Source organism: Pezoporus flaviventris, unplaced genomic scaffold, assembly GCF_033815535.1.
Source record: "Pezoporus flaviventris isolate CSIRO_AGI_PZ_B2104156 unplaced genomic scaffold, CSIRO_AGI_Pfla_v1 ptg000007l, whole genome shotgun sequence".
NCBI classification, from domain to species: Eukaryota; Metazoa; Chordata; class Aves; order Psittaciformes; family Psittacidae; genus Pezoporus; species Pezoporus flaviventris.
In genome coordinates, this window is record NW_026892555.1 from 7,260,535 (window position 1) to 7,288,401 (window position 27,867).

Genomic DNA, 27,867 nt, shown 5'->3' on the forward strand with positions numbered 1-27,867 from the left:
TTGACTCTTCTGGCTCAGGCACTTTGTTGCAAATTTGGATTACAAATTACTGGCAGTTTTGTTCCTATCCAGTGTCTCAAGTGGTGGGGTTAAATATTCCTAAAGCTTTTCTATATGCCTAAAATCCCCCAGCAAACTCTTCATCAAAAATCCACTCAATTGCATAGCTAGCGAGAAGGGTTTCTAAAATCTGAAGCTGTTTGCACATACATGTTCGCCAGTGCTTTTTCAGTATTAACTTTCTTAATGTGTGTGTGTGCCACTTCTAAGCTTCCTGCAGCATCCAGCCATCCTACATCTTCTCACTAAAGCATCTTTGCCCAGGGAAGAGTATTGAGCTGACCCATGGATGCTCCCTTGGGCATCACAGCCTTTCTTGAGCACCAGGTCATTTCTGTAGAGAGGGTTGGTAGGCTTAAATCATATTTAAATCAGGAGGTAAGAAATCATGGTTTAAAGAATCTATTTAAAATTGTGTTTTGTAGCTGTGCATCTTCAGGAAAATTGTTAATAGTGTTTGCAGTTAACACAGTCAATAATTCTTCAACGTGTTTCAACCTTTTGGCTTGCTTTATGGCTGCACTTACTCATAGGTTTCACTTGAGACAGTTCTAAGCTTTTCTTAGAAAGTAAATAATTGATTTGTGTTATAGTTGTGTAGTTAACAAATGTCCTTTTTTTTTGTCCAAAGATGCCCCAAACCCACATGATGATAGGAGTTTCTCCAGCAGGCAGAGGACAGGCAATAAACATACTTCGACATCTTGCTGTTAAAACAGTCCTGGTTTCTCTTGAAAACTGCTTGTTTCATTAGAGCTTTGCCGGGAGCAGCCCTCTGTCTCTGGTGCCTTATCTTTGTCAAGAGGATGACAACATGCAGTTCTTTTTAGCTCACTGATATGATTGCTGAACTGAGATGCCCCTTGGTCCAAATGCAAAAGGCGCACTGCACCTGCAGCACAACCGGCTCTGCCATAGCAATCGCTTCTTCTGGGGCTTGGCCTTGTCCAATTCAGCTTCCCGCAGATGAGGGAATCACAATGCCAGCCCTTTCCTAGAGCAGGATACAGCAGTCTTGTTCCATCTTTTGGCAGTTCTGGAAATGGACCTTGTAGATGTCCACTTAAAGGACTGTCTGTTTTACTTTGTACTGTTTGTTCAGATCAAGGATGGTGTTTCTCTCCCAAAGAACAGCACATTGACCTGAGAGTAAAGTGATGCTAATAAGCTTCCAGTTTTCTTATGGTAAATACTGGAGAGGGAGCCTGCATTAAAAAAGGAACAAAAGAATGTCAGAGACAATTATTCAAGCTGATTTCAGTAGGTGGCTGTGGAAATTTGGCTGTGCTTCCTTTCACCTGTGAAATGACAGTGTCCATGACACCCTCTGTACTGGTCCCTACCCCTTTTCCTCATTCATTCCCTGTTTTGAAGCTGCCAAACTTTCGTTTGATCTTGCAGCCTTGGTATTTCTTTAATCTTGTATTGTGCAGGAGTGTGTGTGTATATATAAATAAACCAGGGAGGCATCTTGCGAGAGATTCATAACCTTCTTGCCAAAGGTCTTTTAAACTATAATCTGAGACAGTGGGTCACTGCTGGGGTGAGTGGGTGGAGCAGGACCTTTATTTGTTCCTGTATTTCATCTTTGATGCAAGCTGAGAACAAATCTTTTTTCATCTTTGCAGATATCAGCTACTGACCATGTCAACAGAGTTCCAGGATGCTCACCTTACAGAGGTGAAACCTCTGGTGGAGAAGGAGGAGGTAATTAAAGCTTTTTAGAGTTTATGCATTTTATCTCGGGGCTGCTGTTAGGACTGTGCATGTATTCTTAGGTTGATTCTAACATACTGTATGGAAGAAACAAGTAAAAGAAACTGGAGATGGAGTAAGCATGGGTTTTTTAAGTAATGCAAACCCAAGACTTAGTTGTTTGATCATTTTTAGCCTGTGGTTTTATTCTCCTCTAATGCTGATCTGATGGTGGCATTTTTTCTCTTCTGAATTTGAATGCTCTGGGTGTCTTTAGCTATTTAGAATGATGTCAATTGAGCTATCTCATATAAGTCTGTCTATACCTATAGACTTTTCAATGCAAATATAAAGAATTTGTTTTGTCAACTGCTGTTAAAGGAGGCACAGAGAGCCTTTACTTTTCCCTTGGGCACATCTGGGTCCAGAGGTTCAACTGTGCCCCATCTAGTCCTCTCTAACTGCGCTATGAGTTACAGCCAAAGCACTATCAGGTCTGCAGTTGACTTGGGTGTGCATGAGCTGCAGCCTTTGGCTGACATTGCAGTGGAGAAGCATCCCAGCATCCTAGCCTTTTTGATATGTTTTTTGCTTGTACTTCTTTCCATTTGTTTTTTTTTTCACCATTTTCTTCAAAGATCTGCCCACAGTATCTGGGCTCAGTATCTGACTCTTCAGTTGTAGCAATACTCTGTGCTGTGGTATGTTCATGGCAAATACATCACTGCAATACATGAAGGAACCTCTCAGCTTTTTTTCTTGACACAAACCTAGTGTTTTCTTTTATTCCCAAGGATTTTAATTCTTGACAATGACATATATAACCTTGTTGGGCTTTTTTTCTGGTTTTCTACACTAGAACTATTCATTGCTCTATTTCTGCTACTTTCTTTTCTATTCCCTACCTCTTTTGCGTAAACACTTCAGAAAATTATTTGCACTTGCAAACTGCACTGAAACGGCTCGAGCAACTTTAAACACAGCTCCTCTGCCAAGGACATTGCATGAAAGCAGAGCTTGTTTGGATGCTAGTGAATGCAGCACTCAAACGTTTCAGAGACTAACATCCCTTTTTAATGCCAATATTGTTCAGTAACAGCAAAGAAAAGGAGAGGTACTAAGAGTCCTATGCATAGTAAATGCCTTTGCTGCAAAGTTCAGGAATACCTTAAAACACTGATTAGCTTCCTTGTTTTTTATATTATGTAGATCAAAAGTTGGAATCCTGAAAAAGAACCCTATATGCTTTTATTCATGATATTACCTTCAAGTTTTGTCTATGTGGAGAAACTAGCACAGAGTTTGACTTCCTCTGTGGCCATTCTTCACATAGTTGAAGGGAGTTACTTAATGTATTACGAGTAGTGGAAAAGATTGCCCCTAAAGACACTCAGCACATGCTAAGGTTAACAGTGGAGTTGGTGTGGACTTGGTGGTGCACTTAAAAGTTGTTGTGCTTAGCTTTCTCCTAAAGGTGAGTCTTATTTCTTATGCTGTCTATATGGATGCCACATATCGTTATTCCTTTCAACCCCACTGGCACACCAGTGTATGAAACCAGCTATGTTTAAAAGGTTGTGAGACCAATAGTATAGTAAGATTAAAACCTAGCATATTGTCTAATGCTAAGCTGTGTAAAATGACTTCCACAAGCTTGGCCACCCCTTTAGCTACTTGTTTGTATGTAAAACGCACTGCCCAATTGCCTAAAGATCATGGCTCTAGAGTCCTGTCGTAATTACAAGTTGGACTGCAATGCTTTGAGGTCCACTATCTGAGACAATATTGCCCAAGACAGCAGCAGTATTGCTTCAGCATCTTCCATCCTTAATTTACCTGGGCTTCTGGGACTAAGTGACCTCCTTGCCAGGATCCTAAACTTTGCTTTTTATCACAATACTTTTTGCAAGCTTTGGCTTCTCTGCTGTAATCTGCAGATACAAGATGTTTGCTTGGCTGCTCTGCTCTTCCCTCTGTTTACAGCCCTCCAGTGGAAATACAAGTTTGACTTCTTCCTTGTCTTTTTAGTAAAAGCAGGTGACTGGAAGATACTTCTTCCCTTTAAGTTGTAAGCCTCTTAGACTACTGGAGGTGGGAAGGATGTCACCCAGCTCCTTTCAGGTGGAGAACCTCCATGGGCACATGAGCTTGTCAGTAACACTGATGGCTCGTCACAAGTTGGAATGGACCTCTCTGTGTTCAGCCAGCCTCCCAAAACCTAAGTTTTGGCTAGGATAAAACCCTTTTTGGGTGCAGAACCAGTGGGTTAGAACACAGGTGTAGATGAAAAGCTTCATGAATTAATGCTTTAAAATCTCTTCACAGGCTATCACTCGCCTCCTTCCAGACTTTGATGTTCAGGCAAGTAGAGCTATTCTTTATTATTAATTATCATAATCATTGTTATTTGTTGCTGTTATTATTTTGTTAAAAGGGGGAAACTGAATTGATGCTTTGAGAAAATAGCAGAATGCGGTCAGAAATGACTGCCTGCTTGCCACAGTTGCTGTTACTGTGGGAGAAGAGTCTGAATGGGGCTCTGATATAGTGATGTGAAGAGGACTGCAGGAGGTCTTTTCAGATTGAAGCTGAGAAAGCTTCATCCAAAAGGGGTGGCTGAGTTGCAAGCAGTTCTATTCTTGCTAAGAGAATGAGTTTCTTCAGCAGTGGTAGTGAAAGCAAAATATTCCCCTCCTACATGGACACACACTTTCCCCAATTAATTTGCTTTCATTAGCAATGCATGTGTGTTTCCTTGGAGGAACTGTCCCTTTCTATGCTGTTGAAAGCTTCCAAAAGACTCCTGGAGCCTGTAGAGCAGTAGAAGGCATTAAGTAATCAATTTTGCACTGTAATAGGAGGGGAGATAGTTTCTGTATGCTTATTTACAGCCAGAACATGAATGTTCATAAAGCACACCACTGGGTCAGATGGTGGCTTTCCACTTTCCCATGTGTCATGCTTTTGAGAGGTCACTTTAACTCTTTAGCTCCCCTCTTTTGTTACTGGTATTTGAGCTTCTGATAGAGGAGTTTGTCATTGCTGGTTCTTAAGCTGACTGTTGGAGTCGGGCTCTGTTGAAATGGAAGGGAGGGAGACCAGGATGCTTATACCTACCTCAACAAGAATTCCCACCACTGAGGACGAGAAGGTGTATGTGTTGGGAAAAGAGGCTTGGTGGGTTCCTTTCTTTTATTAAGGGATGTAGGGAAGGAGGTAGAATGTGCAGGAATAAGGAAAACTATTACATTGTTCTCACCTCTTGAATATTCAAGTCCTTGAAGGAAATAATCCTTTCTGTACTTTGTGGCATGTTGCATTCTATTTGTGCCTGTCTATATTTTTGTTAATGTTGCGCAAATTAGTTTAAAATCCAGCAAACTGAAGTCTTTTCCTTGGAAACCAAAAGAGACAGTTATCACAAACATCTTTACCATCTTTCAATGGCTTTTACTTGTGTAGCAAAGCTGTAGTCTACATTAATCCTGTATCTTCCCCTTCATCCTTTCTAATGATGAAACCCACTGCCTGAAGTCTTGATAAATGCAAGTTAAAGCTGTCACCATGTGACTTCCTGTAGGACAGTGCACAGCATGGGAGAAGCTTTCTGTTTGCGTCCAGATTGATCACTTGGTCTAAATAAATCTGAATCCCAGATTAAGTCTGCTAACAGGAATACTGTGGTATTTTGATTAAGAATGCAGAAGTGAACTGTATTTCATTTCTATTCTTGGAATAAATTGCTTGCTTTGTAAATCATGTGTATATATAGATTTTTTTTTTAAATTTTCAGCAAATTCTCTAAACCTTTTGGGTTGTTTTTTTTCCATGTTTTGCATTAACTGTTGCTAGTCCAGAGCATTGGTTCTTTTTGTTTAGCCCAGTTTTGCCAGCTCTTGCTTTTTGAGTGATCTTTCCTCGTTAGAGTTGAATCTTTGGTTGTTCTAGCTCAGGAAGGAAAAATGTGGAAGAACAGTCTCAATCCATTATGTTAAGAACTCCTGCCGCTGAAAGGAGGCTTAGCTTTGGTCCTCAAAAGCACAAGTGCCCTACCTCTGTGTCTTCTCTGGCTGGTTTATGAAAGAGGTGGTTTGAAGCAGTTACAAGAGACTCTTGCTTAGTTCATTAGAGAAGTTCATGTGTGGCCCTCAAGGATCCAGGTCACTCAGGACTAACCCTGAAGCTTCTGTGTGTTCTTTACCAGCAACCTGTCCCATGAACCACACTTGGGAGGAGGATGGACATGGCCAGGGAAGGAGGTGATCAGCTGTTGGCAGGATGGAGCTTCTTTAGTGCCTGTGTATGGATGTGGGTATCCACCATATCCCTTGCAACTTGCTCCATCCTTTTGGGGGCAAATTATGCAGTGTTCAGTTAATAACTTTGTTTCTTCCACTAGTGAAAAGTAGTGACTGCCTGTGATGCATTTTGGTTCCAAGAATAGATTTTGTCTAGCTATTCAGGTTTGGAAAGAAAGTCTTATTTCTCAAGGTGCTTTAGACAGACAGGGTTAAACATACACTTCCATTTTTGAAGTAAGTCACCATATAGTGCAGTAACACCCTTCTGAAAGCACACGTTGCAAGACGTGTGTGGTTATTCTCTGAACAAAAGCTTTTGTGATGTTACCAGGGGTTGGCCAAAAGAAGAGATGGAAGAACTGACAGCTCTGAACTACCTTTAGACAGCACTGTCTGTCTGTATGTCTGTTTGTGGCACCCACCTGAAAACTTAAGTGAAGGTCCCCTGCCTCCCAGGAAGGCAAATGTTCCTGGGCAAGCCTGCTTTAGCACAATTAACAAACTGGTGCAGGGCAGTATGTCCTCTGCTGCTTTAGGTTGGCTTAATGGCAACGGCATTTTAATTGTATTTCCAGTTTGATGTATTTGCCTATTCTCTAGCTTGGCAGCATTGGAGCTGTTGGAGACCTGGCTCTTTGACATGGTATATGTTCTCTTAGCTTAGGGTTCCAGAAGTGAGCAGTCCATCAGGATGGATCCATAACTAAGCAAATGGATAACTAAGGATGATCAGAGGACTGGAGCACCTCCCGTACGAAGATAGGCTGAGAAAGTTGGGGCTGTTCAGCCTGGAGAAGAGAAGGCTGCGTGGAGACCTCATAGCAGCCTTCCAGTATCTGAAGGGGGCCTATAGGGATGCTGGGGAGGGACTCTTCATTAGGACTGTAGTGACAGGACAAGGGGTAACGGGTTAAAACTTAAACAGGGGAAGTTTAGATTAGATATAAGGAAGAAGCTCTTTACTGTGAGGGTGGTGAGGCACTGGAGTGGGTTTCCCAAGGAAGTTGTGAATTCTCCATCCCTGGCAGTGTTCAAGGCTAGGTTGGACAGAGCCTTGAATGACATGATTTAATGTGAGTTGTCCCTGCCCATGGCAGGGGGGTTGGAACTGGATGATCTTAAGGTCCTTTCCAACCCAAACTGTTCTATGATTCTGTGATTCTAAACTTTCTGAGATGTGTGTCATCTGTAGGTGGCAAAGGTGAGTTTCTCCCTTGGAATTCATGGCTTATAGCCATCTATACCTACTGGTATGCAAGAGCCATCTCTGCTTCCCCTTCTCCTTCTGTCTGTGAAGGGAAAGAAATCGGCTGGTCCTCATGGTGCAATAGGGTGGGTTTCCTGCTGGTGTCGGTGGATGGTGTTTGGAGTGTTGCAGTGTTTTACATGGATTTCCTCATCCTTTCATGTCTCTGAAGGAAAGGGATGGAGGTGGTTGTGGGTTTGTGCTTTTGCAGGGCAGCGCAACCCAGTACTAAAAGGGATAGGAAGAATTCCTGGGCAGAACTATTACAATAATCTGCTTCAGTTCTTGCACCAAAATTTTTGTTACTGGCTTCCACCTTAGCAGTCACTGACATTTACATCTGAAATCATGATACATATTAATACCGTTAATGTAATTAGCTGACTACCTGAGCTAGGAAACTTTTTACTAATATTGCTAATTTAATACAGAAAACTACACAAACAAAACCAAAACAGAAACAAGATAAAAAGAAAAAAATATCTGGAAAGGTGGGCAATGCAGTTTTAGAAACACATGAGATGAATTGAAATAGCTATTTTAGAGTACAAAAAAACTAGAGAAAAATGCTCAATAGCTTCAGGGAAAAGGGGATTTGAAACCCAGCATTACAATATCATAGTAAAAGCTCAAATATATTTGTTCTTCAAGATATTGGAAGGGGAAAAAAAAAGACTAAAATAGCACGTGTAGGTATTGCTGTATTAAATTTCCTAAGTAATACAGATATAAAATATAGTGTCTCCTAGCAATTTAAAAGCTGTTTAAATCCTCCTTAAAAGCTTTGAATGTTTTCCCTCAGTTCTGAGTCAAAAGTAGGGAGGTACATTTAAAAGTCATAATAGAAATTAAAATAAAAGGATGAGATGGTAATGAAGGATTCAGTATATTTGAAAGCTTTAAAGTAATCTTGATGGAATGCAGTATTTGAAGTAAAATATAAATTATGACAGTTTTTAGCAAAATATGGAGTGTGTATATTTTCCTTTTTAGTTATCTAAAGTGCTTTGGTTGCATGTTCCATACTTCAGAAAACAGCTTATTCATAAAGATATTCCTCAATCCATGTCATCCTTAGCCAGGGTAGAGAGGAAAAGGAATAAATGGGCTCTTGCATGTTACTGACTTAGAAGCTGGCTCCCCCTTCTAACCTCATGCCAAAACATCAAAAAAGGTCACTTGGCTCCAAAATAAAGTCTTCTTTAGAACAGATCAGCTCCTTCAAACTCAGCATCTCTTAAATTGCATGTATCAAAAGTATTTGTGTGTGCGCTTTTAGGGCATGAAGATGACTGCACCTCTGTTAAAGTGAGAGATGTGAACAGATGGTGTGTTTGTCTTTATCCTTATATCGGATTAGTGTACCTTGGATTTTTTTCCAAGATAGTGTTTTAATACAAATCAGTTGGTGAAGAGCCTCTTACTACAATGTTGATGTTGATTGGGACGTGCTGCCATCTGTTTTTAGTACTCTGCATTTTGAAAACATCCATTCCTACATCACGTAGACAAATCTCTTGATCTTTAATAGGATCAATAGGGATGTGAAGTTGTTGGTTTGATGTCACTGAACAAACTGGTTTGAACTGATTGAGGTATTTTAGGAGAACCTTTTGGGTATTCACTGTATAGAATTCACACTAATGAAAAATAGCACAACCTTCTTGAACTAGGGGAGCCTTAATGTGAAGATAATGAGGAATTAAGCCAATTGTTAAACTGATTTATGCCAGTAATTAAGGGTATGGTCGCCTGTCTTCTCTGAACTATTTTTAGTTGACACTGAGTATGAACTAGACTGGGGTTTCTAGTTCCAGAAGAATTAGTTGTGGATGTCAGTGGGATGTTCAGGTCCAGTGGTCTGCCTTTATCTCCCATGAACAGGCATTTTTCCCTTTCATGCACAACGGAGGAAGATCCCAAATCTTGAAAGGTGGGTTCCCTCCTAAGAAAACCTGTTCTAGGCTTTCAGTGCTGGTACTGGAAGGATCTAGCAATAGTAATGTGATGACACAAAGAGTGCCTGCTAGTCTTCAACTGAGGACGAAATGATTTCTATATAGCACATTCATTAAGAGGTGTGTTACACAATATTGCTTACTGTCGTTAATGGTGTTAAGGCTGCCAAACTATCTATTGTCACACTTTATATTGTACAGAAGGAAGGCATAATGTGGAAAATATTAATTGCTGTGCTATTTATTGCTACTGCAAATCTCTTCTGGAGTATTGTATGATAAATGTACCATCAGTACCATATTTTCTGCCAAAAATGAAACTTAGTGGTATTAGTATGACTGATTTTGGAATATCTATAATGTTGCTTATCTAATTTGGATAATACTAGATTTCAAACATTTGAAGTCCTCATTTTTGTTGTTATGCAGAATCATTCTGACTTACCCTAATTTTTTGAAGTCTTTTGTCTTCTTACCAGAAACTTTTAATCCTGTTTTTCAGGGAAGAACAGGCTTTTGATTTAATTCAGAATAAGTCTGGTATGATTTTGCATTTGAAATGATAAAACGCCGATGTAATTAAGCTAAACTTGTCAAAACCTGATTGAAACAGTGACAGGAGAGACTGTACTAATTCTCAGGTTTGAAATTTGGTACTTTGTACCTTCTGCAGTAAAGATTTAGCTCATCTTTGATCTCTAAGCTCTATCGAGTAAGTCCGTCTCCTGGACAAACCTGACTCAAATCCTATTTAAGAATGACATCCTCATGAATTAGTCTGTTTTATTTTTTCTATCTGGGCATTCTGGGAGTCATAAGCCTGTGTAGGATAGCAGCTTGTCTATATAACCCAATTTCCTGCTTGAACAAAGTAGAAACCATCTAGTGTCCTCTGTCTGAGTTGCTGGATTTATCACCCTGTTTTGTCTAAAGATGGTGCTGGATATGGAAGACACAGCTTACATGCTAAATAATGCAGTGAGTATGCAGAGGAATGAATCTTGAAGGGAGTTGTAAAAGCTGAAAACTAGTGTAGTTCAGATAGCAGTGATGCTCAGCTCGCCCAGTATACAAGGAGGGGATGAATTTTGATCCATTGCTGTAATTGTAATTTAAAACTGATGTAAGTGTGTAATTGCAAGGAAAATGGGTGACTTGTGGAATGGTGTTGCCCAGCATTCTTATTTTCAACAAAATGTGTGGTATATTCTCTGTATTAAATTAAGGAGCTGATATTTAGACCAATTACTACCTCAGATCTCTGAAGAGCTTTTGGGTTTTGCCCTGTAACAGTGTTCAGAGTTAGTACGCTTCTGATTTCTGCAGCATAATTTCTAGTAGGTTTGAATTTAACTTGGGCTTTGTCTCTGGACATTACTGCATGCAGAAATCAAGCAAGCCCTGCAGCAAGGTATCTGTGTTGTACAATTTCTGGTGAAATGCTAAGCCTGGTTTCTAACTGTGTACTGTCTTGACTGTTATGTGAGTGTAATGGTACTGTAAACAAGTGTCATAAATAGCTGTTGCTTTGTGATTACATTTATATATGTTGGCAAAATAATAAATTGCTTATACCCATCTGAAGTTCAAGCACAAAAGAAACAAAAAACTCTTCTGTATGTTGTGGATGTTAGTACGACCTGAGCAACATCTAGGTACATAGACATCCAATACCTAAAAGATGATACTCGGGGCATTGATTTGATATTAAAGGTGTCCTTAGCTTGAAGTTCATTTAATAGTACAAACTCCTGTTCTGTCACATAATAGCAGGATGCTGCTTAATGTTTCTTAGATTTCTCAACGCTGCAGCGTTGAGGATCTGCTGCTCTATAACAAACTTTAGACAGCTGGGTTTATGCTCAGGTCTATACATAGCAAGCCATAAAACTAACACATGTGGCTGTTGTGTTTATTGAGGAAGGCTACTAAAATCACAAGGCCCTACAGTGTGATAAGTCTTCATGGTGAATACAGACCACTTAATACTGCTTTCTTTGGGGAATAGCAGTTATTTGCTGAGTCTTCTTCCTAGAAGCGGAAGTATTTTATCGTGGCAAATTGCACTTCCGCAAATGTCAACAGTCATAGTTGCAAACTTGTTATTTTGGGTGTTATTGCACCAGATGGCTTACTTTCTTCTTTTTCCTTATGCTGCCTTTTAATGAGGTTAAAACCTATTTAACTGTTCCCTCAGCGTTTGGTTAGAACAAGCAGCTTAAGTGCTTCTGTGGTTGTCTGTGGACTGGAGTGGGTGAAAGCCAAATTTACAACGTGGGAGAGAGCAGGATGTGTTTGCATTGGAATTACAGATACCCCCTGGCTGGGGCAGACCCTGGGATGGGGCAGAACCTGTCCTTGATCAGAGCTCTGCTGTAACATGGACATACCCCTGACAGTTCCCCCTCTTCTTTGCCAGGAGCAAGATGTGGAGACTGTGCATGGCTCGGTCCATGTCACCATGTGTGGAACCCCCAGAGGGAACCGGCCAGCCATCCTCACCTACCACGACATCGGGCTGAACCGTAAGTAAACTCTTTAATAGCATGGGTATGGTGTGGTTGCTTTACACTACTGCTGTAATCAAAGGTGTGGAAGCTGTGATGGTTAGGAAGCCTTTCCCAGGTCCTTGCTTGTTTATGTGCATTGCAGCCTGTTAGATGGCACCTAATTCTGCTCTTAGAACAAGATTAATTCTCAGATTTTTTTTTTTATCCTCACAAAGTAAGTGGAATATTTCACTTAAAGGAGCAAAAGATTTCTCCTAGCTCATAATGACCATGTAGAAAGGCTGTGAAAACATTTTCAGGGGTGGCTGACTGTGTTGTTGGCATGACTGAAAACAGCACCGGTGCTTTGCCTTAGGTTCCTGTCTGATAACCAGTCTTATGCTGCTGTGGGTTTATATGAATTACATGTCAAAGCAGGATGATAAAATGAGTGCTGGCATTGTGTCCTTAGCCAGTATTAAGAAAATAACTTTGAAAGGTCTTTTATGTCTCATATCCAAGAATGTAGTGACCTGATTTGCTCTAATATAGGCAGATTTGCTCCAATTTCTCTTTTCACCAGTACTGTGTACTTCACACAATTTACTGTTTCTTGGTCAGTTGTCAATAGTTATAAACACCTGGAGGTCTTTAAAATCTGGTTATTGCTGGGGGGCAGATATTACACATAAGAAAAATCTGTTTTCTTGGCTCTCTTTCGTGGAACTGCCTTTATTTTGGATTTTCAGTGTATCGGGGCAGAGCTTACTCAGGATCCTGTCTTTGAATAAGAGTTTATTCTTTCTACAGTTAAAGCGTATCTTCATGGTGAATAACTTTCCTCTCCCCTTGAAAAGGGAAGAACCTTTTCCCAAACTTGCATATTCCCCTAAAGCTGATTTTTAATTAAATATTTTGTGTTCTGCAGTTATTGTGCTTGTATATTGTCCTGTGAAGACATTCAGAAACACACACAGAATATTGAACTGTTTTTAGGCATCTCAAAGCTGGAGCTACAACATTCATGCTCTCAGCTCCAGGAGGAAAATAGGCTAACCTTCTCCCCACATTAATATTGCAGAAATCAAATCACCTCAAAACTGGGAGCCAGCAGCACTGAGTGTCCCAGAAGGATGCTTTTGTCTTGAGCTGCCTGCAGCAGCCAATCATGTAATGATTCTCATGTAATATTTGGGCAAAAGCACAAGTCACGCTCTTGGATACCTTTTTTCCTCCATCTGTTTTGACACAGTCCAAAGAAAAATGACTGGACAAGTAAACGCATGACTTTAAGCCAAAACCTGTGTCAAATACTCCTGGCTGTATTTTATTAGTGTATTAGATTTGCATAAAGAATAGTTTTTTGACATTTTGAGGTACTAAGCAAATACTTCTGGCAGGTACCAAAATAACATGGATAAACCTTACCTGGCCATGATGAAGAAGCTGTGCAGGGATTTTACTTTAAGGAATTAGAGCAAGCTGGCACAGATTTTCTTGTAGCAAGGCTTGCTGGTCTTTCCTCCTTAGACTACCAGTTTTCCCAGGCTATAATATAGCTCACCCAACTGAACCAACTTTTCATCAACCTACAGGACATGTTAACAAATGCAGCTGCAAATTTACCATTTCCTCTCAGCATAATTATTCCTTATTTTGTTTTCCTTGTCAAGATAAAACTTGCTTCAATCCTCTCTTCAACTTTGAGGATATGCAGGAAATCACCCAGCACTTTGCTGTCTGCCATGTGGATGCCCCAGGTCAGCAGGATGGAGCGCCGTCTTTCCAAGCTGGGTGAGTCGTCAGGGAAACAGCCCTTGCATTCAGAATTATCCTCTCTGCTGAAAAAGAGTCTTGATCCGCAGTTGTATTAAAAGCGCTTGCAGCAAACACAGTGGTTGGCTTTTGAACTTCAGTCCTGACATGCTTTCTAAGGTACTGCAGCTCTGGGAGCTCTGCATTGTGCTATTTCGTGGTAGACTTTGGAGCTGTAATTTTGTGTTTTATCTTTAACTATACTGCTTGTAGAGCAGTTCCTTGACAGATGTCTGCATCTGTCAATTTAAATATTGAGTTACCTTGTTTTGTAATGATATTCTCAATACAAATATGAAGCTAAATCGTTAGATAGGCATTAGCCACTCTACAATGTCCTTCCTAAATCCATGTTTTTTGTGAAATGGCAGCATGGTAAATCTTGATATGTAGACTTGACAACTTATCTGGAAAATCCAAGTTGTTGGACAGTAACAAAGTGATGTACTCCCACAGAATATCATAGATAGCTGCTCACTCCTGTGTGTGTAGCACGTATGATGCTCTAATGCTTGGAAACCTTGTGTGCCATGAGCAGTCTGCCAAAATCCTTATCCTATTTAGATCAAATGTCACAGGTTTGCCTTAAGATGCCCCTGGGATAGGAATAAGCTTGGTTGAGGAAGGGAGCAGCCAAGATGTTGAGGGGAGGGTACAAGGAAAGGACTTAGTCCTTCTATAAGAACTAGGTATTAAGGAGCTTATATGTACCCTCATTGCATGAGCCAGTCTATTTTTCTTCGGAATTGTTAAGCTGCTCTGATGCTATAAAGGGGTCACAATGGGCCAGATTCTCAGCTAGTGTTAACTGCAATAGCTCTGTTGTCTGAGAGCAGCCTATAAAGATATTTCAGTCCCCTCCTGCCCCCTTTATATTTGTTTGAATCACAAGCTTTTGAGTGTCTTAACCTTCATGTCCTCAACAAGAGTTAACACTTCTGAGCTGTCAGCTGTACAAGGCAGCCATCATGATCTATGCTAGTAGACCACTGCCTAAAAACATCATGATGACAGCACAAGAAGCTGTATTACCTCTCACAGCCCTTCACCTGTGAAACCAGCATGCTCAGGTTTAAAATCATAGCTGTGGTGACACTAAACTTTGTTATGATAAGGCTTGTTGTAGGGAAGTTGGACTAGATGACATTTGAAGGTCCCTTCCAATCCAAACTATTCTATGTTTCTATAAGGTTTAGGTTCCTAACAAGAAAAATCAAAGAAAATAACTTTAAACTAGTTTTGCAGTGATTTGGGGTATTAAGTTTGGTTTCATTTTGGAGAATAAACTATAGAGTCACTAGATGTAGCCTTGATGGGAAGCCGAGATTTGGATCCAGCCTAAGCAGATGTTCTCCAGCTACTTTGGGTGGATTTTTTTCCCATGTGCTGCCTAGTTGAGATTGTGCTCATAATTTCCTTCCCTAAAGACTTTGTTTCTGCTCTGCAGAAGAGCAGGAGCTGACAGCTGGTTTTATTGAACTTCCTCAGCAGCTTCGTAGCCCTTCCTGCCTTCATTTTCTTTATCTATATTAATAAATCTATTCTCACCTACCTTATGGTAATTTGTGAGCCCATGAAAACATACATGCAAATTATTTGCCAAAGATCTAGATTTGCTTGCTGTAGCCTGTGATTCTGCAACACAGACAAACGTTTTTGGGGTGGACCCAAAGTATAAATGTGCTGAATGTGGTTGGAAACTCGCCTCGTAAGTTCAAAAGTGTTAACTTTTCTTGGAAGAGATTCACTATGGTCTGTTTTGCTCTCAAAACCAGACATCGGTCATCCTATAACTCACAGAGTACCATATAAATTACATCCCTATTTGTGCTATATTACTTGTGCTTGCTCCTGATTTAAATTCAGCTCATACAGTCAATAATCATGTAATGAGCACATTCAGTATTAAATCTACAGTGACTGCTGTGTCTCTAAACATGCCAGCCTACTCTACTGGAAGTGGGGTATTAACGCCACAAACACATTTGTTGTAGGTACGTGTATCCCTCCATGGATCAGCTGGCTGAAATGCTCCCTGGGATCCTGAAACAGTTTGGGTGAGTACAGAGTTATTTACTTATTTCCCTCATTCTTCAGTCTATGTGGCACACTGTAAGTGCAGCCCTTGAAGCTCCTGTCTGGCTCTCTGGCATTATGTTTCCTAGGACTAAATTTGTGTTTGGCTTTTAATTCCTCTGCTATAGATGGATCATTTTGCCTTTGTTTCTGACAGAGCTTATGTTTTGGCCTTTTTTTTTTTGAAATGTCAGTTTATTTTTAAACAGGAAGCAACTTGGAGTTGTGCCATGTGCCTAATTTAGGGGCTTCCTCCAGTATTTTCTATGCATCAGCCTCACAGGGGCAGGGCACAGACAATCTGTTCTTCCCACTGTAACAACCCATGTTTTCCTGTGTGGTTAGCAGGACAAAAAAAAACCTGGTCCCATCTAAAGGCACTGCTTTGTTTGTGTGGCTTGAGTGTCTGAGGGGGTCAGCCTGACCTCCTCAAGCCTCTTCTACTACCAAGTGCAGATATTAGGGTGCTGATATTGAAGGACCTTGTGGCAGTGTTCCTCACTCTACCTGCAGCAAGTTTTGGTGTGTGTTCTCCCTTGGAGCTGTACCTGTAAAAGTACTTTCACTGAGTGCTCCAGGTACACAATGAAGAGTTCTGGTGGGCACCTCCAAGGGGTTTTCAGACGAAACAGAAAATCCAGCATTCAGAGTTAGGCAGATGTATAAAACAGTCTGGACTGCATGTGGAGGTTTTAGTCTCAGACCAGCACCCCAATTGTTCAGCTGTAACTGGCTGTTACAGTACCTTGGACCAGTTTACCTTACTAAAGAGATGTGTTTTTGAAACACCCAGTGTAAGGCACAGGGCTGTCAATTCTGCTCTTGCACTGAAAAAATCCCTGCTACCATAATGTCTTTACCTTGAAAAATCAATTAAACTGCAGTGTACTTACAAAGCCTTGATTTCATATTGCTAATGAGAATGAAAACTGTCCTCGAGTGTTTTCCTAAAAGCATTGTATAACCTGTTTTTCTGAGTGGTTTTGTCTAGTCTTCCCCTCCATGTATTTTCTAAGACCTTGAAGGCGATGCTTTAAACCCGATTTCAGTTAATGCAAATATTTGGTTTGTCTCTGCCCTGTTTGGTTATGAAGTTTAAACTTAATCACTGCAGTGGCTGGATAGCAGGAGAGGTTTCCCTGCCAGCCCCCTGTTAGAGAGGAATCAGTGTCCCAGCTGGATAGAAGGCAGGGGGAGCTGGGAGAGGGGGAGCTTTGTATTCAGGTTGCAGATTTAGGACTGTATCTTATAAGCTTTTCTGGCAGAGACCATTTTCTTCAGGATCAGAACAATGCTATGGTTGCTGAGTGTATTTACTTAAAGATAAGTGAGAATTGCTGCTGCCCTGCACTGTGTGAGGACCAGTGTCCTGTAAACCTACTGCTACACCAAGTTCCTCAGTGGGGCTGGTGGCACTGCTGAGGGTCCGTGGTGTGCCTGAGCTGCAGCCCACCCTCCTGTAGGTACCCGCTGGCATGTGAAAGAGGAAGGCTGCTGATGTGGGTTTATTTTCAGTGCTCTTAGTCATTTGTCTCCTCTGGTTTATTGCTGTGCAGGCTGAAGACAGTTATAGGAATGGGAACTGGAGCCGGTGCTTACATCTTAACCAGATTTGCTGTAAGTTTTGTGGAGCTTCCTTGAAGCCTCAAACCCAATTTCCCTGACTCGTTGCCGCCCCTGTAGCGTGCACAGAGAATTCCTGCTCTGCTGTGCCCATTTAAGTAAGCAGTCAGGCTTTTAAGTGAAATACCACAATCTGCGGGATAGCTAAGCCAGAAGACCTAGATTTTTCCATTTTAAGGCCTGGGCTCTACCCTGTTAATTTGCAGAAGGTTTTTTTAATGGGAGTTCTCTATTTAAACTGAGGGTGGAGAAGAAGTTAAATCTTAATGTTCTCCAGCTGCTCAGTTGAATTGCTTTAATGAAAAATCTTTTTTTCCCATACATATGCTTGTTTTGTGCAAGATCAAACCAGACCCCAGGAGATAATTTGCTAATTTAGGTTTTATGCTGACTGTCAAAGGATATGGGATGAATCTTAAATCTCTTTTCTTTTGCAGTTAAACCACGCGGAGATGGTGGAGGGATTAGTTCTCATTAATGTAAACCCTTGTGCTGAAGGTTGGATGGACTGGGCAGCAACAAAGGTAAACATTTTTAAGCTAGGAGAATAAATCATTCTATGAGCCTGTCAAGCATGGGCAAGCTTGTGTGTTAAGACATAGCTGCAGACACGAAATATCCCAAGCTGAATTCCTTTGGGGTTTATTCTTTCATTTGCAAACATACTTACTGCAGAGCTAGTGGTAAAAATAAGTACTTTGTGAAAGAGATACCTATGGTACAATGGGTATAGACATGGGGAAAATGTAGTTTAACCTGTACACAGGGTAGCTCTGGAAACAACTTACTTGCAAGTAAACTCTGAGCATAGTGGAACATTCAGTTCTTTCTTGTCCGTGGCTTGTTAACCAGCACAGTCCAAAATGGGAACTAGAGCACAGAAAAATGCTTAGAACAACCTCCTGTAGGTTTCAGTCATCTAGCTGAGTCTTGGATGCCAAAAAGCCTCAGAAAAGGTCATTAGCTACGGTAACTGTGGACAGAATGTCCATACAGCCTGAATTATAAGTGAAAGTTCACATATAAAGAAGCTCCTGTTACCTGTATGTTTCTTTAGTTGTAAGAGATTTCAATGTGGGGGAAAGAGGTGCTGAGAACTGGCTTCAACAGTCTTCCTGGAGCCAGTATATATAAGCATAAATGCTACATTACATGTCACTCAGATTTAACCTGTTAAGACATTTTTCAGGGTAAGCTGATGGAAGGCACTTTGTATCATTCAGGGTCATGTTTTTGATATAAACACTGAGAAGTACAAAAATGAGTGCGTAATCTTTTAACCACACAGTCAACCGACTGCAAGTGTCTAGGGTGACATTAGTTGTAATGGCAACCTTATAATATGAGGAGAAATTGGGATGTAACATTCTTTAAAGGCTTAGTTACTATTTTTTTTTAGAAATAACTTTGCATACCAGTTTATTTTGGTGAGTTTCCTCTAGAAGTGTATTTAATAACTCACCTACACTGAGATGTACCAGTCTTATTGACCCGTTTTGATTATCTCACCCAGTGTCTCACCATAATTAAGTTCTTCCATATCTGTGCCTCTGCTTTCCATCTCTTTTAAGTATTGCTGACTTTAGGAATACAGCAGGTGCCCTGCATCCTTACAAAGCAAGAGCCCACACTCTGCAACGTGAGCTTTAGGTACTGAAAATGCATTGTCAGTGTGAGCTCTTAGGGAGGAGATTGAGCAGTGAGGTGAAATGACACCCATGTGGCTGGCTTGCTTGGTGTTCTTGCAGGGAGCGATTCCAGATGTACACCTATGCCACTAGTAGGGTGTTCCTAGACAACTAATGGGTTTTAGTTGACTTTAGGGTTAAAAATACCAATCCAGGATATGGTACATATAAGGACAGCAGAGAAATATCCCTTGGTCTACTTATGGATAATTGAATGGTTTCAGTTATTCAAGGATTGTTTTAACATCAGATACTTAAATAATCTTGCTGTTCAGATTTCAGGTTGGACAAATGCTTTACCAGACATGGTCATTTCACATCTTTTTGGAAAGGTAAGGGTGTTCAAAAGATTGCTCTGATGTATTTGGTCATCAGTATATAACTTCTAGGGCTGGGAGGAGGGGAGAAACCTTCACTTGAACAGCAAAGTATGAAGTTAAGATGTGATACAGGATTCATACTTGTGCTTCAAGTATTTTGGAGGTGGTATGCTGCGTTGGGGCTTGCTGTGTCTTGATGACTTAAGTGCATCTCGGTGATGATATTCCTATAAGGGTGTCCATCTGTAGATAGCCAACACTTAAACATGGGCATAAGCATCATATGTGTTCATGTTCTGACCATAATGTACTTGTAACTCTGAGAAAGCTGGTTATTAGTATTAACGGTGCTCTTTGGTTCAAGCCTACTTTAATGGAAAGTTCTATACTGAGGCTATTTTGCTGTGCTTGAAACTGTCAGTAAATGCAATGGAAAACTCCATTCTAGCAGAAAAGAGAATTACTCTATAAAGACTTTAGAACCAAACTGTTTGAAAATGTTAGTGATTGAAGTCCTTGAAGCTCAGTTATTTACTATTGTGAAACTGAGTTCCACGTTACATGTGTTTGTGAGCTTTCAACATCTGCTTTACTCTGGAAACATCTATTGAGCTTCTTACCCTGACTCATTTTATTTTAAAACCTCGCACTTGTCTGACTGTAACCATCTGCACTACAACTGCATGTTTTGAAATTGTAAGATCTTGACATTACAACATATTGAAGTTTTAAAGCAAAAGTGTGGTACTGCAGTTGAAGGCTAGTATTAATCCTGGGTGACACCACTGGCTGTTAGAAGTTGTCCTGTCTCTAAAGGTGTACTCCTGCTGTGTAGATATGAGTATGATACACGACTGCTGTGCCATGTCTTCAGATCCTTTCAGAAAATAGCCCCTACTCTGAACTGTTCTGTCTCCACTGTAGGAAGAGATTCACAGCAACCATGACCTGATCCATACTTACCGTCAGCATATTATTAATGACATGAATCAAACCAACCTTCATCTCTTTGTCAACTCTTACAACAGGTAAATGCATTTACCTGACTTCTTTTAGAGCCAGTGTTACTTGTGTGGTGGAGTTACTTACGTTCCCCCAGTATAAAGTTCTCCTTGACAGTGCCTTGAGGGATCTCAAGTAGTTTGCTTGTGGGAGAAGGACTTTATGCATCTCTGGGGAGAAAGCTGGGTACACTGGGACTGAACTAAGACATTTATACCTCATTCTAAGAGTGGTTCTCCATCAGTTGTGGAGGCCACAACATGTATCAGATTAAATTAACATATGTGAATATATGTGCTCTCTCTAAACTAGAATAATATGAAAATATCTAGAATTTCAGTGTATAAAGAGCCTTTGTCCTCTCCCTTTCTTTCAGTCGGCGAGACCTAGAGATTGAACGTCCTGTTCCTGGAATAAATGTTGTCACCCTTCAGTAAGTACTTTATTTAGTGCCAGTTCACCTGTACATGATAACTAAGAGTTATGATCAGTGAGTGTATTGCATATGCATTGCAGAGCTGTAGCTGAATGTGCTTATGTGGTAGAAAAGGGTCTTGTAACTTCATGTAGGAGATAAGATGTTGCTGCAGGTCAGGGACTACCATTAAGAAGATTTCCCTGCTTCAAACTTCACAGTCATATTAGCTGAAATGGAAAACTAAGTAGCTTCTGTCACAGTGTATCTGCAAACTTAGAATCAGTACTTGTAACGTACTTAGCTTCATCCAGAAATGTGTTGAAGTTAATGGAAACGGTAGGTCTGAAGGCACTTGAGCTGTGCCTATATAACCAAAAGAACAGAACCCAAAACTATTTAAAAAACCCAAATAAGAACATTCAGAAAGATGGAGCAGGCATGAGAATGACTGGCAGATCTGCTAATGGCTTTTCACTTACGCTGCAGTTTGTACAACATAACAGTTGAGTCATTTGCTGCTCAGCTGCTGATGTTTACACACAGGAGACTTTGAGACTGCTCCTCTGTCAATCTGGTTGAAATAGGATGGATAGGTCCAACAGTTGGAGCTCAGGGGCCTGGGGAGGTAGGGATGAGACTTTAATGCTGATCCCTGCATTCAATTTCATATAAAACTAGGCATAAGAGCACTGGGAAGTGCTGATTGCTACAAGATACGGGGAAAAGGACAGCTTCTCAGGCAAGATATCAATGCATGTCAGTAGATGTGGAGCTAATACAGTGGATTTAATGTATATTTAAGGTGTCTGGAATATAAAGCAAATCACTTTCACACAGTTAACCTTCTCATCCTCCCAGTGACACAAAATGCAGCTTAGGGCAATTCCAGGCTGGATCACAGCAATAATACTGCTTCCATGTGCTTCCTTGCAGATGTCCTGTTCTCCTGGTGGTTGGCGACAGCTCCCCAGCAGTGGATGCTGTGGTGAGTACCTTGAGCCATCAGTCCAGCCCAGCTGGCTCTCCTCTTCCAGACCATGGGACAGCTGCCATTAATTCCTTGCTGTTTATCCTCTCTGTCTGTGCACCGTTATTTAATAGACCCTGCCTTAGGAACAATTGCCACAGCAGTTACAGTGAACCGCAAATATTTTCCTTTCAGGAGGGATCTGCTGCTGGTGTTTTAGCTTGTTCTGTGGTGTTGGAGTGATGCCTTGGTCACTATGGAAGTGAAGAGCTTCTTTTTTTGACCATTATAACTTGCCCCAGATGACTGGATGACTTTAATGGGCATGACCAGTCTGCTGGCCTGTGGCCATATGGCTGCTCACCACTTGGGATGCTACCAGATGACCCCAGATCGCAAGATAAACAACAGTTGTTGCCACTGGAGTCACAGAAACAGATAGAAAAAATCCCCAGTTCCCAACTAATGGGTTTGTTTGTACATGGAAACGTGAACTGCCCTACTTGGGTTTAAAGATGTGTATAAGTATACATCGTGTCTTTATAAAGAAGCCTAAAATAATCAATTTCATCTGTATTAAGCTAGAAAACAAGACATTTAATCTGCTTTTATCCAGCAGTTCATAATTAGAATCTTGTGTATAATGCCTATGCTGCTGTTCTTTAATGCAGGTTGAATGCAACTCAAAGCTGGACCCAACAAGGACCACACTTCTGAAGGTAATAATAGAAGTGTTGGGTTTGGTTGATTTGTTTTAATAAATATTCCCCTGATTTAAAATCAGCTGGATTAGCTAAAAAAGCAGAACCAGAGCAATATGCTGCAGCACAGTCAATGGTGAGAATCTAGTTCTGATGTGGAAAGGCAGTTCCTTCAGGGTTAAGAGTATTTTAGTGGGAAAAATGAGACTAGAGGCTTCTTGTCAAGGTTCATAACAGGGAATTTCTCAGCTCCTCCATTTTAAACCAGTATGGGTGTGACTTAAAAAGCTCAGTATTTCACATACCCATAATGAATTTGACAAGAGCTGACACAGTTGATCTCAAGGTAATTTGAAAGATTTGAAAAAGCCATCAGCAGAGTGGAAGTGCAAACCAACTCATTCCGTTCCTATGCTCGCCTGTCCCTGAGCGGTAACGTTGGATGAATAGATCCATCAGCTGTAGTTTCATCATCCTGCCTTTTATGGGGGCACAGTCCAGGACATCTTACTGTTGAAATGACTCTTCTTTTCCAAAAACTTGATAAAATACACTTCCGAACAGCAAAACATTGTGCAAAGGCTTTGGCATTCAGAGTATGGGTGCAATCTTCAGCTCGTTACCGATGAAGTAAAATGGAATAACGGCAAGCAAATGGAAACAAGTTTGGTCATGCTTCTGCTGGGAACTTTTACTGCATCTCTTTATTGAACTGGTCAGTGAAAGTTACAATAAATAGTTATTTTTAGAAATGCTTTTTCCTCCTAACACTGAGGATTTACGCTGCTGACCTACTGTGTGGGCATGACAGACTCACCCTAAGGAAAAGCCTGTCACTCTTTCGGATCCTTTGTCCACGGCCAGCCTTTGCTCAGTCCAGGGATACAGCTGATACTGGATCCTCCTACGGGCCTGTTTTGCTTCTAACTAATCCTAGATAGGATTTGGGGTTTCCTGTAATTTACAACTCGACTGTTTTCAGCTTGGAACAGCCCTGTTTTTGTTGGGTTGACTTCGAAGGGTGGAGTGGCAGGAAAAGTGAAGTGCTCCAAAAATATTGCATGCACTCAAGATAGCTTTTCTAATTTGGCTTTCCCTGCTTCCCTTGGCAAGTCAGGCTGATGCTTGCCAGCCACAATCTCAGCAAATCCTTTCTGCCCCTCACCTCTGAGGCTTAGGTGTTTGTTCTTTCTCCCCTGTTTGTTATTCAGGTCAATACCGAGTCACGTTATTGTAGTTCAGAGCTGAACTTGCAACCAGGACTAATAGGATGGTTTCTAAGGAACTAGTGATCACTGCCTAGCAAAAAGTATTTATTTGCTTTGCCTGAGGATCAAGACACTTCAGGGTTTTCTGGTGCAGTTGTAGCTTTTATAATCATTAACTGCTTACTTCAATGTGTACATCTACATATTACACAACAAAAGGAAATGAGTTTTTTTTTCTAAATAGCTAAATAGCTAAACCGGTCATTTTAATATATCCTGAGCATAAATGAGTTCCTTTGGTATTATGCTGACTGGCTGTTCTCATCCCTGTTTCAGATGGCTGACTGCGGTGGGCTCCCTCAAGTTTCCCAGGTAGGATTTGGACGTAATTCCTACTAATCCTGTTCTGCAGCATGTCAGACTGCAACAAATGGGTGTTTTCTTGTAGGGTACTTTCTGTTCCCAAATGTCAGCCAAAAGGATGGTTATGATTTCACGAGTAATGATGTCAGTCGGTCATCTGAGCTCTTTTTTCTTTAAAGAGCAATGAGGCATAAAGTTAAGATTGGGAGGGGATATTATTTCCATTAATTATGTCTTAACCAAGTAAAGGTCTGAGGTGGGAATGCAGAGGTATTATTTTATGCCTATCTACTAAGATAACATGGGTTAAGGCTGGAGCACTAGTGTTTTAGAAAGATAGTCTTATTTGGGCTATTTATAGTATAGATCAGGAAAGTGGGAGGCAAGAAATAACAATGCTGTGTTCTTGCATGCACTGACTTGGCTTGACTGAGAATGAACTGGAGCTTCTGAAATGTATTTAGGCATAAATTCCAAGGCTGCTAATAAAAGCAGGCTGAGAAAGTTAAAACTTACCTGTGCTTGAGTGTTGCTTCACTAAAAGAGCTGACCTATAAATCAGCTTTAGTATGTGATGTACCATCTAGACAGATTTCTAAGGAACATAATGTGGTGTTCATGAACTTAAGGAAAAGAAAAAACTTGTAATTACCCATGCTGAGAAGTTCTTGTACAGATAGTGTGTGCTCCAACAGGGGGAGGTGGGGGAAAGGCTTTTTAAAAGCCACACAGTATGTATTGCTTGTGTTACACAGAGTCCATCTTTGCACTGATTCAGATAGAATTATGCCAAAAGTACAGGCAATATTGATTGAGATTGTGAGGCTTATTTGGCCACTCTGCCAGCAGCAGAGAAAAATAGTGAGTGCCTCGTTGCAAGAATGTCGATCATAGTCAGTTGTGCTTACATCTTCCTGCTGAGCTTTTTTTGCCCTATAAACATAACTATCATCGCTGACCAGCTGAATTTGTGCCCTTTATAGAAGTCATTTTACTTTAGGTCATCTACCTCACTAATGGCATGAGCAAAGCTTGGGCCAGGCTTAGACCACTTGTAATTACTTCTCTGGAAATCTCATTCTCAAATGCATGTGTCCATTCGGTAAAGTAATGGGGCAGGGGAGCATACTAGGGAGGGGAACGGTGGAATTCTCTCACATCAATGAAATTTTCATATGTTCATTAGAACCCAGAGAATATTGAAGATGTCCCTGTTAAGACAGGGCATCTATGGCATCTATAACATTGTAATGTACTTGGTGCTCAGCAAGTTAATTACAATAATACTTTTTTTGCAGCCTGCCAAGCTTGCAGAAGCTTTCAAATACTTTGTTCAGGGAATGGGATACAGTAAGTATTGTTTTTATTGTTTTTATTGTTTTTATTTTATTTCACCTGGCTATCAAAGTTCGTTGGGCATCTAAGCACCCAGAGAGTCTTCTGATGCTAGATGTGTGATCTTTTCCTAGTTGGATATACATTTGCAAGGGGAAAAAAACACATGGTGTTTGAACAAAGGGGTTTCAGCCCTAATAATGTTACTACATATTAGAGACCTTTGTAGAGATCTTAAACCCACAATTTCCTTCTTGATATTTTGAAGGTTGATATTTGTAATAGTGTCTCATCATTTCCTCGAAGGGTTTGGTTCATATACTGAGCATAACATTTGAAACCTCATTAGTTGATAGACTTGTCTGATTTGTAGCTGTTTGTCCTTCGTGTATGTGTTTCGAATGACTGCTCTTGTGTAGAAGTATTGCCAGCATGGGCTGCCAGTAAAGGTAAAGCATCTGAAAGTAATGGGAGGTCTGAGTGTCCTTAGTTTTCCTCTGGATTATTGCAGCCACAGCAATATGCAAGACATTCATTTGTCTTGAATCCCTCAGCCCAGGCCACTAATCTTGCTTTAGTAATGTGGGCTCCTTAACTGTATGCTTGGAGCAGTGATGGTACGTGAAGCCACCATGAGAAGATTATATTCAACCATGAAGGCTTCTCCAAAGGTGGTTAAGGCTAGAGAGGAAGGCAAGGGCTTCCTTCCAAACCCATGAGGCAATGCATTAATGAAAGATTGTTCTTCCAGTCCCCTCTGCTAGCATGACCAGACTGATGAGGTCCCGCACCGCTTCCGGCTCCAGCGTAACCTCTTTGGAAGGACAGAGGAGCCGGTCTCACACGGGAGAAGGCACACGGAGCCGGTCTCACACTGGGGAGGGAACAAGGAGCCGATCCCACACTGGGGATGGTGCCAGGAACCGCTCCCACACAGACACACGCATCGAGCTGACGCCAAACTCTGCAAGCAATACTGAACAATCAAGCCCCAAGTCCATGGAAGTGTCCTGTTAGATGGCTGTGGGAGGTTGAAACTGGTCACAGTGTGGAAAAAGTAATGGATGCCCCCTGTGTATCACGAAAACATAACTGGTATTAATCTCAAGCTATTCTGTAGGCTGAACTCTGTTCAGCAGGGTCTGACAGGGACCAAAGAAAAGAAGCATCTCATTTGCTCTGTCGTTATTCTTTTAACTCAGACAGTTGCTGCTATTGTGCCCTCCTTCAATGGATGCCAAATTCTAAAGGATACTTGCCAAAAGCTGATGTGGTTGTAAACACTTCAGAGTCAAACCAGACTTGCTTAATACCCTCCTTTTAAAATCAAAGCCATTACATGTCCCTTTATCTCTTATTCTGTTGAAGTAAACTGGCACAATTTGAGATGAGATTCAAAGAGGGGGAGAGGAAGAAAAAAAATCACTATTATGGATGGCTTTTAAAAAAGGAGACGAAACAAATGTGTTATGGCCTCATGTTGAAGCTGGAGTCGAATTCATTGTATATAGCTTGACTTCAAATGATAGAGAAGTTAATGTATCATGCATTTATAGGCCTTCTAATTCCTTAGTATTCAAGCCTGTTTTCCTATGTACAATAATATACTACTAAAATAGGTGATTTAATGTGACTTTGAGACGAACTAAATCTAAGCTTTTTTTATTTCACTCTTTTGAGATTTAGTTCCAGTCTTCCTTTTCTTCCCCCCCTCCTAGACCCTAAAAAATGCTTAGCCAAATGAGGACAGGATTTAAATCTGATAAGCAAGGTGGCTTCTCCTGTTTGTGTTCTTGGGCCAAAGGGTTTACCGTACCACAAAAGCTGGTGTAGTTGTAACAAGTAGGGTAGCTGTACATGCCAACAAAGCCAGAAACAGCTTGATTTTTTTCCTTCAGACAGTTTATCTTTGCAGCTCAAGTTTTTTGTGTCCAGCACAATTGTGATGAATTTGGAATTCTTAAGCAAAGCCAGATCCAGCTGTTCTTTGTCAGGAGAGATGAATAACTGTGGGATGGTGTGTAATTAGATACTGTACATTCAACTGCTACTAATTACTAAATTTGGAACTCAGATCTCACTGGTGCTGAGGAGTGCATTGCACAAAGTGGTGGAGCGGCAGCACTGTATCTGTGAAATACAGTGTTTAATGACTGCCTAAATGTAATGAGCTTCTGGTTCTGTATACAGCCCCCTGATTCCTTGGGTTACTTTGATGCTAGCGGCTTGATACCTTTCCGCCAGTCAGGTTTTCACAGTTGGGTGTTCTTAAGCTTGTCCTTCCATAGGTAGTGGAAACAGGGTTTCCCATGCTCCAGTGCATACCTGCTGCATTGCAGTCCTCACACAAACAAGAAAACTGAAATGCAGAGCAGTTAAATAGCAAATGTTAATACTTCTTGGATTGCTTGTTCTGAAGAATGCAGTCGAGGTTACTTTATATTGACTAACTTCAGCTCTTGTGTAGAATATCCATAACAGCTTGTGGGAAGAACAGACAATTTCCAGAAAGAATAAAGCTATTGTGTAAAGTCTATCAAGAAAAGTTTCTTAATGAAGTATTTGTATTTATTTCAAGACAAATAAATTTGTAACTTTGCAA

The 27,867-nt window shown here is 40.8% G+C and overlaps 1 protein-coding gene across 1 annotated transcript; it reads left to right on the plus strand.

Annotated features, from left to right (window-relative positions):
• The first annotated feature begins 1,690 nt into the window (after positions 1-1,690).
• NDRG1 (N-myc downstream regulated 1) lies at positions 1,691-27,867 on the plus strand. Its single transcript, XM_061447693.1, has 15 exons — positions 1,691-1,767; positions 4,081-4,116; positions 11,680-11,785; positions 13,423-13,543; positions 15,559-15,621; positions 17,197-17,257; positions 17,701-17,787; positions 19,227-19,283; positions 20,196-20,299; positions 20,650-20,706; positions 21,625-21,676; positions 22,330-22,377; positions 23,904-23,939; positions 25,229-25,280; positions 26,017-27,867. Exons 1-15 carry the CDS (start codon positions 1,705-1,707, stop codon positions 26,280-26,282), a joined length of 1,209 nt encoding a protein of 402 aa, XP_061303677.1. The 5' UTR covers positions 1,691-1,704; the 3' UTR covers positions 26,283-27,867.